This window comes from Labeo rohita, chromosome 8, assembly GCF_022985175.1.
Source record: "Labeo rohita strain BAU-BD-2019 chromosome 8, IGBB_LRoh.1.0, whole genome shotgun sequence".
NCBI lineage: Eukaryota > Metazoa > Chordata > Actinopteri > Cypriniformes > Cyprinidae > Labeo > Labeo rohita.
The window spans coordinates 37,763,864-37,774,159 of NC_066876.1; the positions used below are offsets into that span (position 1 = coordinate 37,763,864).

Consider the following 10,296-nt stretch of genomic DNA (forward strand, 5'->3'; position numbering starts at 1 on the left):
AAAGTCTCTTCTGCTTTTTACTGTTTAAAACAGGTTTCCCACGGGTCCTTGACATCCTTGAAAGTTTGTGAATCTGAAAAAACAATTTCAGGGCCCTGGAAAGTTTTTGGAACTAAACATGCACAGATACAGCTCCTTGAAAGTGCTTGAATTTATTTAGTGAAACAAGTTTTCTGGCTAATGTGTTATTTCACCAAAACGTTGTGCCCTGTGTGTACTAGCCTGCTTGATTTACTTTAGTTAGGGTGACCATACGTCCTCTTTGCCTCAGACATGTCGTCTTTTGGACTGAAAAAAAAAAAAAAAAAAAATGCATCTGGTGGGATTTTTTAAATTTTTTTCAGCTTTTATGTTCTACAGTCGCCATTGATTGTGTGCGTGTTTGTAGTAAAGCCCTTTCTTTATAGAATATGTTTCTCTATAGAATATCGGATCTCTGTCATGTGGCCAAAACGAATGCAAAAAATGCTTTTTTGCATAGTTGTGTTTGTATCTTACAAGGAAACACGATGTGACCGTGCTCTCACTTGAAATGCGTCCCCACATTAAGTCCTTGAATTTGAGGATACTGGACCTGGAAAGTCCTTGAAAGGTCCTTGAATTTGAAGTTAACCAAGGTGTGGGAACCCTGTTACAGTATCTGTTTCTATTTGAATATATTTTAAAGTGTAATTTATTTCTGTGGTCAAAGCTGAATTTTCAGCATCATTACTCCAGTCTTCAGTGTCACATGATCCTTCAGAAATCATGAAAATATGCTGATAATGTTTGTTGAGCAGCAAATCAGCATATCAGAATGATTTCTGAAGGATCATGTGACTGGAGTAATGATGCTAAAAAATTCAGCTTTGAAATCACAGGAATAAATTAGATTTTAAAATATATTCAAATAGAAAACAGCTATTTTAAATAGTAAAAATATTTCAAAATTGTACTGCTCTTGCTGAATTTTGGATAAAATAAATGCAGGATTGGTGAGCAGAAAAGACTTTTGACTGGTAGGGTAATTATTAGAGCTACTGTTTGCGATCATGGTTAACTTATTTCAGCTCAGCTGTGAACAATTGAAATGTTAAAGCAATTCTATTGGTCTGTTTCTGTCAATGCAATGCAAATATTTCGCAATATTCTAAAGCCCGTTCCACAGTAAAACACACCAAATTTCATATTTATGATTTTGCATTGTGGGGGCATTTTTTGTATAGAAATTAAACGAGTAAGTTATCAAATAAAAGCTTTTGAATTTTGCATTTTGAGTATGTAGTATTTTCACTCTGAAACGTGAAGTTGTGATCACGAACATTAGACGAACCATCGAGCGCAATCATTTCCTCTCGTCTGATTCAGTCGGAGACTCCAGCACAAACTCATTTCCTCCTCACCTTAGGGTTCCATATAATGTTTATTAAATTAAATATCTCTTGTACAGTGACCAAAATAGTATCTGTTTTACATTCGATCTGCTGTTATAATATCTCTCTGACAGAAACAATGGCTTGTCAAAAAAAAAAAAAATCACAAAAGAGGGAAAACTGCCAAATAGAGTCCGTTTAATCAAAGATGAAATCCAAACTGACATTTTAACAACCGAACTAACCCAAAAAAATCACTTCACACATAAATACCATTAAGACATGAGAAATTCTGTATATTAATACTTCATTTAGATCTGAACTGTGCTTACAACAAATTAAATGTTGATGTGCAACACTCACAGCTCACAAAAACATGTCAGAAATGTATTTTAGATGCTTTGCAGGACATTCACATTCATTCAAAACAAAGTAAACACGATCAGGATCAACGCAGTCAACCAGCACCAACATCTGAATCATCTTACGAAATCACATCAGCACTGGTTCATATTAAAACGTAGTTTGCAATCAGTGCTGTTTCTACTGTAGTTCTTAGCTAAAGAGTCCCCTGAAGTTCAGATCCTGACACATGAGTTCCTCCTCTACGTTCTCCAGGGCCCATTTGTGCTCCACAATCTCCAGAGCTTCCCACTCGCTCTGAAACGACGGTAATGAAAGCATTTAGATCACTGCAGAAGAGAGTGAACATGCTGCTAAACCTTCTGCTTCTGTGTCCACAGGACAAAGAAAACCACACGGGTTTACAAACGGCGTGAGTGCGAGTAAACGACGAGTGCGTGAAGTACTTTATGGAATTATTCATGTATGAGGATTGAATCAACTTACTGCAGCAAACACAATCTGCGTTCCTCAAGAAATATAACGTTTCAGTCGTTCTGTAATTATGTGAGCTTCAAAACGGCAAAGTTTAGGGTTTCGCAATTATCCTACGATGATGAGGTTATGAAATTAAAGCAACCGCTGTTGCTCGCTCCCAAGAAAAATTAACTTTAATTTGTGCTAAGCACACATAACTGCTGGCGTGCTTGTTTAACTGTTTTCTACTGAAGTTACCTGCATGTTTGTCCCAGAATAATTTCATATTGCTAAGAAACAAACCACATAAAAAAGATAATTATCGCACATTTAAACGCTTTAATATGTGCAAATTATGTTCTGCTCACCTTGAATGCCTTATTAGGATCAGGAGGCATCGCCATCGCGGCTCCCGTCATTTGATCCTGCATAATCCTCGACTGATCAGCAGCTGAAAATAGAAATAGAAAGTCATCTCAGTATCACAAATGACAATATTTTAATACAATACATAAGGTAAAATTATACATTGTATACACTACCAGTCAAATGTGTTTGGACAGTAAGATTTTTAATGTTTTAAAAAAGTCTCTTCTGCTCACCAAGCCTGTATTTATTTGATCCAAAATACAGCAAAATATTTTAGATATTTTTACTATTTAAAATCACTGTTTTCTATTTGAATATATTTTGAAATATAATTTATTTTTGTGATTTTAAAGCTGAATTTTCAGCATCATTACTCCAGTCTTCAGTGTCACATGATCCTTCAGAAATCATGAAAATATGACGATTTGTTATTATTATTTTTTATCAATATTTAAAACAGTTGAGTACATTTTTTTCAGGATTCTTTGATGAATAGAAAGATCCAAAGATCAGCATTTATCTGAAATAAAAAGCTTTTGTAACAGTATACACTACACCATTCAAACGCTTGAGTCAGTATAATTTTTTGGGAGAACGAAATAAAAAAAAAAATTAATACTTTTATTTAGCAAGTATGCTTTAAATTGATGATAACTTTAAAGTGATGATAAAGACATTTATAATGTTACAAAAGATTTTTATTTCAGATAAATGCTGTTCTTCTGAACTTTCTATTCATCAAAGAAACCTGAAAAAAATCTACTCAGCTGTTTTCAACATCATAATAATAATAATAATAATAAATGTTTTTGAGCAGCAAATCAGCATATTTTCATGATTTGTGAAGGATCATGTGACACTGAAGACTGGAGTAATGATGCTGAAAATTCAGCTTTGATCACAGGAATAAATTACACTTTAACAGATATTCAAATGGAAAACACTTATTTTAAATTAAAAAATAATGTTTTTGTTGTACTTTGGATCAAATAAATGCAGGCTTGAGGAACAGAAGACACTTCTTTCAAAAACATTAACAAATCTTCAACTCTTGACTGGTGGTGTATATTATATAATATACATTGTGTTATTTTAAATAGTGTGTTATGTTAAAATAATATACTGTATTATAATATAATATAACCGTTGTCTTGTCCAAGGATGAGTGTGTACATGCTCCTGAGCCCAAACACATTGAGAAAATACCATGACGCTGAACTGACCCTGCAAGAGAAACAAATTCAGGTTTCATTCACAGTTTTCAGCTTCTGGCAATAAATAAAACGCATCGCGTGTGATACTGTACCAGGACGCATCCAGAGAGATCAGCTCAATCCCTCTCTGTAACATGGGCTTGAATCTCAGAGTCAGAGGAAACGGAACTTTAGCTGAAAGAAAACGGCATCGACTTCTCAGTTCAACAATTTAATCAAACACTTAATCGAATGACATTCAATTGTGATTGAATCAGCTAAACAGCAGCCACTTTTAGGCATTTTCTAGTCGTCCTCTTGTGCTTTTTGTGAAATACTCATTCTATTTTTTGTTTGCCAACGGGTGAAAAAACAAACTGTCGCTGCTTTAAGAGAGAACAGAAGCTTCTGCCACACACTTGCATCAGCAGCGGACTGAACAAGCGCCTGTGTGATAATCCTACTACGGTTAGAGACACTTACTAATGTTTGCCTTTCAGAAAATGAGTTATGAACGTAGCGGCCAAACGTTACATCACCCAATTAGAATTCATGAGCCGCCTGTTAAGGTTTAGAATGTCTCCCTTTACAATTCAGACACTTCCTACACCCCTAAATTCAATTACACTTACAAAAGACGGTTTTAGCAATAAGGCACTTTCACACGTTCACTAGTTCCTTTTTATAGCTTATCGTTTTAAGGGAGTTGCTCACACAAAAGTGAAAATCTGCTGGAAATGTACTCACTCTCAGGCCAAACAAGATGTAGATGAGTTTGTTCTTACATCGGAAGAGCACTGCATCACTGTCTCACCAATGGATCCTCTGCAGTGAATGGGTGCCGTCGGAACGAGAGTCCAAACAGCTGATAAAAACATCACAATAATCCACAGCACTCCAGTCCATCAGTTCACATCTCGAAAAGCAAAAACGTGCGTGTTTGTAAGGTTTAGATGTTCATTGATGGACTGGACTGGCGTGAATTATTTGTGGGTTATTGATATATATAGTTTTTTCTAGCTGTTTGGACTCTCATTCTGACGGCACCCATTCACTGTAGACGATCCACTTGTGTACATTTCTCCAAATCTGTTCTGATGAAGAAACAAACTCTTCTACATCTGCATGGCCCGATGCTGAGTACGTTTTCCACAGATGTTAATTTTAGGGTGAACTTTCCCTTTAATTCTGACGAGTAACAGAAGCTCTTACTTGTGACAAATCCAGAAAAGGCCCAGTTGATCCATCCTCCAATCAGAATCATTGGCAGCACATTGGTCAGGTTCCCTTTCATCATGTCCGTCAGCATGCTGGTGTCTGGGACGGGATTTCACACACAGACGTGTTATAACGAAGCGCAGTCGATATTTTGTCTCATTTTGGGATGTTAAAGTAGCTCGTACCGGTCATGGGGTTTTTGGGGATCACCTTTCTTTTGACCACCTTGAAGAATCCAGTCTCAGGGTTGTTGAAATAGTGTTTTCGCATGGCAAATGACTGAAAACGGCATTTTTGATCAATGACACCGAGTTGAAAACGTTTATTCCATGCAAATATGTTGGGAACTGTTATTCATAAAGTCACAATACCTGTTTGGGAATATATTTTCCATTTTCTCTCAGGATGCGGCTGCGCAGCAACACCTGACTGTGATTTAAAATCAATTAAAAAGGATAAACGTAAACGTGTTCACAAAATACATGTACAATGATGATGTTCAGCTGAGGTCAAACGTTTACACACACCTTGCAGAATCTGCAAAATGTTAATAATTTTTTCCAAAATAAAAGGGATCATACAAAATGCATGCTATTTTTTATTTAGTACTGACCTGAATGAGATATTTCACATGAAAGACGTTTACATACAGTCCACAAAAGAAACGGCGTATTTCTATAAACTCCTGTGGTCTGTATGTGAACATCTTTTATGTGAAATATCTTATTCAGGTCAGCACTAAATAAAAAACAACATGCATTTTGTATGATCCCTCTTGTTTTGGTCAAATAATGAACATTTTGCAGATTCTGGAAGGGGTTTGTAAACTTTGACTTATGCAGCAGCTCCACTTTTTAAATAATAATTATTATTATTATTATATTAAAATGAAGTACTGAATATAATTAGATTTTTTTCTATGTATTTATTTTTAGAGTATTCTATATTTTGTGAGTTTGATCATATGTCTGTGTGTCAGTCATCTCACCTGTCAGACACCTGCTGCAGATCCACCTTCTTGTCGTTATGAAGGAGTTGAGTGACGTAATGCCGCAACACTCCGACGATGAAGGTGATGAAGACTATGGGCAAAACAACCCACAGGCGAATACTGGAGTCGAGCAGCAGCTCTGGACCTGCCATTCCTGCACTAAAACTGTCTTTTACAACTCTCTAAACTCACAACACTGACACTGACAAAGTTTATTATAACACTCAAATTACAACACGACGACAAGACAAACTACGGTAAAACTACTGCACTTTTATGCGGCGGTAGCGGCACATCACAGCATGAACATGCGCCATATGCACAGCTGCTTTTTGACCTTTGAACTAGTAGCGAGGTCCGATTCGTGAAGGACTCGTTCTACTGAGTCGAATCTATTAAATGAAACGGTTGAATCGATTCCGTTTTTAGAACAAGGAACAAACAAACATATAAGTGACATCAAAGACAATAATAAACAAAAGTAATAGTAACATAACATAGGGAAAGCAATAAGAAAATCACATGTCTGTAAAAAAGTACATAGAATAGATTTAATGCTTTAAAATAATTTGTTTTAACGTATATAGTTAGTGAGCTATTTCTATTTTAAAATAAATACTTTCACTGCACATTTGTAAATGAAGAATTTTCCATATAATGAGCAAATTATTCACAAACCGGTCTGAACGATTCGCGCGCGAACTGGACGAGTCCTCACTGAACCGAGTCTCTTTTGAACCTGATCGTTTTAACACGTGTAAACGAATTAGCTATAGCTTTAATAATAAGTAGTAACGTGTGCATATAAATAGTTCTATTAAAAATTGGAAGCATGAAATATACCACGAAAGGATGTCAGAATTGCCCTCATACTGTATAGGAAACGTTTTTAACTCGTTCTTTGAGACGAACGGTTCAAAAGAACCGATTCGCAGGAATGAGTCGCACGTCCCATCACTACTTTGACATATTTGCATATGCATTTATGTTTTATTATGTTGTTATTTTCTATCACTAACGGATAGGTAAAAACTTGTCTTATTTATTTAAAAAAAAAAAAACTCATTTAAAAAAAGAAAAAAGTTAGTTTTACGCCATTTCCGGTTTCGAAGACGTTTCCGTGTATCTTGTAAACAAGTGGAGATGCACGTGACGGGCTGAAGGAGGGTTGAGCTTCACACAGTCGAGCGTTTTCTATTAAAACAAATTCATTTGTGATCTGTTTTATAGCGGAATCGATCTCGGATGCGCGTTAATATTAGAAACTCTGACTACGACTGAAACAAACATCGCTGTGTCATCGATCTCCTTCTTATTCCTCGTATCATGACTCCTGGAGCATCTGCTGTTAATGAAAAAGTCTTACAGTACGAGACATTCATCAATGAAGTATTGAGACGAGATTTACAGTAAGTGTCATCGCTTCATGTTCAGCTTTGATGAAACAGCTGCATTAGTTTATTTCTTATGATTCTTATGATAAAAATGTGCCATGTAATACCATGCTTTTATTTAAAGTACCACTGGGTTCCATATAAATACCCATTTTAAATAAGACCCTGTATGTTATATGTGTACGTTAATGTGTGTGTGTGAAAAGCTCAAACGAAGCTGAAATCGATCTGTTTTCACTGTGTGCTGCGACAGGAAGGTCCTGGAGCAGAGAGATGCTGTGTATGAGAAAACAGCACAATACCTTCAGCTGAAGAACACAATTAAAAGCATTCAGGTATTTTATCTGCTCCACTGTTTTTTGGCTATGTAACCTTGCCCGTGTCAGTTTTCATTTGTTGCTCCCGTCTGATGTCTGGTGTAATGTGTTGTTTTGCTGTTTCATTCGTCTTTAGGAAACTGACAGCAAGGAACTCAAAACCGATGTCGACCTTGGCTGCAATTTCTACGTGCAGGCTCACGTGTAAGTGTCGCAGGTCTGATGTGTGCGTCAGCGTCTCTGTCTCTGCAAACTCATGAAGGATTCGTTCCTTTATAGGCCTGATGCATCAAAAATATGTGTGGCAGTCGGATATGGATTCTTTGTCGAATTCACGCATGCGGAGGCTTTGAAGTTCATAGAAAAGAAAACCAATCAGCTGACAGAGTAAGAGCAGTTCGTGATTGTTTTGACAAATGTGCATGTTTGCTTTCATTTCTACCATGAGATGTTCAGTTGCGATTATTTGAATATTTCAGGTACGCTGAGGTCCTGACCAAAGACGCAGCGAAGATCAAGGCCAACATCCGCATGGTTCTGGAGGTACGAGTCATTACAGTTACTTTGCTTTCCTTTTTTTCACAGTTTATTGTGATGCTTAAAATAGTTTTTTGTTTTCATAGGGATTGAGGGAACTGCAAGGTCTGAAAGATCTTCCAGAGGACAGAAGGAGAGAGGTGTTTTAGCACATTTGCACATATGAGACTAATGTTTGTTTCAAACAATGTGAACTGTGTGTATCAGGTTCAGAGGAACGTTGTCTTTTAACAGGTTATACTGTTGTTTTGAAAAGTTTGCTGAATAAATTGTAACATTTTCAGTAGCAATTATCAGTGTCATTGTGATCATTTTAAATACACTACCAGTCAAACGTTTTTGAACAGAAAGATTTTTAATGTTTTTTAAAGAATTCTCGTGCTCACCAAGCCTCCATTCATTTGACCCAAAGTATTTTTACTGCTTAAAATCAGTTTTCTATTTGAATGTATTTTAAAATGTAATTTATTTCTGTGATTTCAAAGCTGAATTTTCAGCATCATTACTCCAGTCACACGATCCTTCAGAAATCATTCTAATATGCTGATTTGCTGCTCAAAAAACATTTATTATTATGTTGAAAACAGCTGAGTAGAATTTTTTCAGGTTTCTTTGATAAATACAAAGTTCAGAAGAACAGCATTTATCTGTAATAGAAATCTTTTGTAACATTATAAATGTCTTCATGATCACTTTGATCAATTTAAAGCATCCTTGATAAATAAAAGTGTTAATTTCTATAATCCCCCCCTCCCAAAAAATACAAATTATACTGTCTCCATGCTTTTAAATGTAATGTTGCAAAAGCTTTATATTTCAGATAAATGCTGGTCTTTCTAGTCATTAAAAACAATTAAATATTGATAATAATAATAATAATAATAAATGTTTGTTGAGCAGCAAATCAGAATATTAGAATGATTTCTGAAGGATCATGTGACACTGAAGACTGGAGTAATGATGCTGAAAATTCAGCTGCGCATCACAGAAATAAATGACATTTTAAAATATATTTAAATAGAAAGCAGTTATTTTAAATAATAAAAATATTTCACAATATTACTGTTTTTACTGTGCTTTGGATCAAATAAATACAGGCTTGGTGAGCAGAAGAGACTACTTTAAAAAACATTACAAACATTTGACTGGTAGAGTAACTACATCACTTTACACACAGTGCATTACCACATGACCTTTTTAAACATCTTTATATGAGATTAGACATGTAAAGTGTATATGAGATTAATGTATATGGAAAAGGTTTCTCTTGTTTTGACATTTCTAGCACATTAAGTAAGTCATGCATGATCTGTTCAAATCATTGGTGTTAACTGGTTTATAAATGTTCATTTTCATAAAATACAGAATTCTGTCATAAATTTCAGTCGTTTCAGCAAGACAATCCTTATGTGTGTCTAAAACGAACATATAAATCTGTTCAAACATACTTTTAATGTGAGAACAGACTGATTCTAGAGTAAAACTTCAGCTTACGAACTTTATCTCCTCTGACTGAAACTATGAGTAGCATTTATTTGTTGTATCTCCAAATAATAATAACGCAAACTATGTGTCGATTAACCTGTCCGCGTAATCAGTTCTACATCCTGTCTGTGAGTGCGGTGTTCGATAAAATGCTTTCAGACGGCGTGTGCGCTTCCTTTGGGATTCAGGATCGCTCCTTCAGTGAATTACGTGCCAATTAATCGATCATTAGTTGAACTTCTATTTCAGCTGTTCTGATTGATGAAGACAGTGGTTAATTTTAAGTTTCTGCAGCATCCGTCTGACGGCTACCCTGTCACACTAGTAACCGTTGCCATGGAAACTGGATGTTGAATTGTGGCAGCGCTGTAAGACTTGCTTCCTGAAATAGATTATTTTTCTTTGTACAAAGACTCACTGCCGCATTTGGGCACAATGACACACTATACAATCGTTATAATGTGACATTGTCAGCAGTGGCTATGGAATTACAGATTTTATGCTTTAAAATGATACATGATTCCAGATTGAGGTGGAACTTTTTTTGTACATATGATTTCAGATGCATCAAATAAAAGATTGTTTATGCTTCCTGTATTATTCTATTGCATGTGCAGTATG

General features: G+C 35.6%; 2 protein-coding genes across 2 annotated transcripts; one reads left to right on the top strand and one right to left on the bottom strand.

The window, feature by feature from the left end:
• Positions 1 to 1,533: 1,533 nt before the first annotated feature.
• zgc:86609 (ER membrane protein complex subunit 3-like) lies at positions 1,534 to 6,445 on the bottom strand. Its single transcript, XM_051117182.1, has 8 exons — positions 5,940 to 6,445; positions 5,323 to 5,380; positions 5,137 to 5,230; positions 4,946 to 5,050; positions 3,847 to 3,928; positions 3,685 to 3,764; positions 2,540 to 2,622; positions 1,534 to 2,012 (listed from the first exon to the last, which is right to left on the bottom strand). The coding sequence occupies exons 1-8, from the start codon at positions 6,092 to 6,094 to the stop codon at positions 1,908 to 1,910; spliced, it is 762 nt and encodes a 253-aa protein (XP_050973139.1). The 5' UTR covers positions 6,095 to 6,445; the 3' UTR covers positions 1,534 to 1,907.
• Positions 6,446 to 7,034: 589 nt separating this feature from the next.
• uxt (ubiquitously-expressed, prefoldin-like chaperone) lies at positions 7,035 to 8,503 on the top strand. Its single transcript, XM_051117183.1, has 6 exons — positions 7,035 to 7,351; positions 7,590 to 7,671; positions 7,790 to 7,857; positions 7,933 to 8,040; positions 8,133 to 8,196; positions 8,277 to 8,503. Exons 1-6 carry the CDS (start codon positions 7,269 to 7,271, stop codon positions 8,337 to 8,339), a joined length of 468 nt encoding a protein of 155 aa, XP_050973140.1. The 5' UTR covers positions 7,035 to 7,268; the 3' UTR covers positions 8,340 to 8,503.
• Positions 8,504 to 10,296: the final 1,793 nt, after the last annotated feature.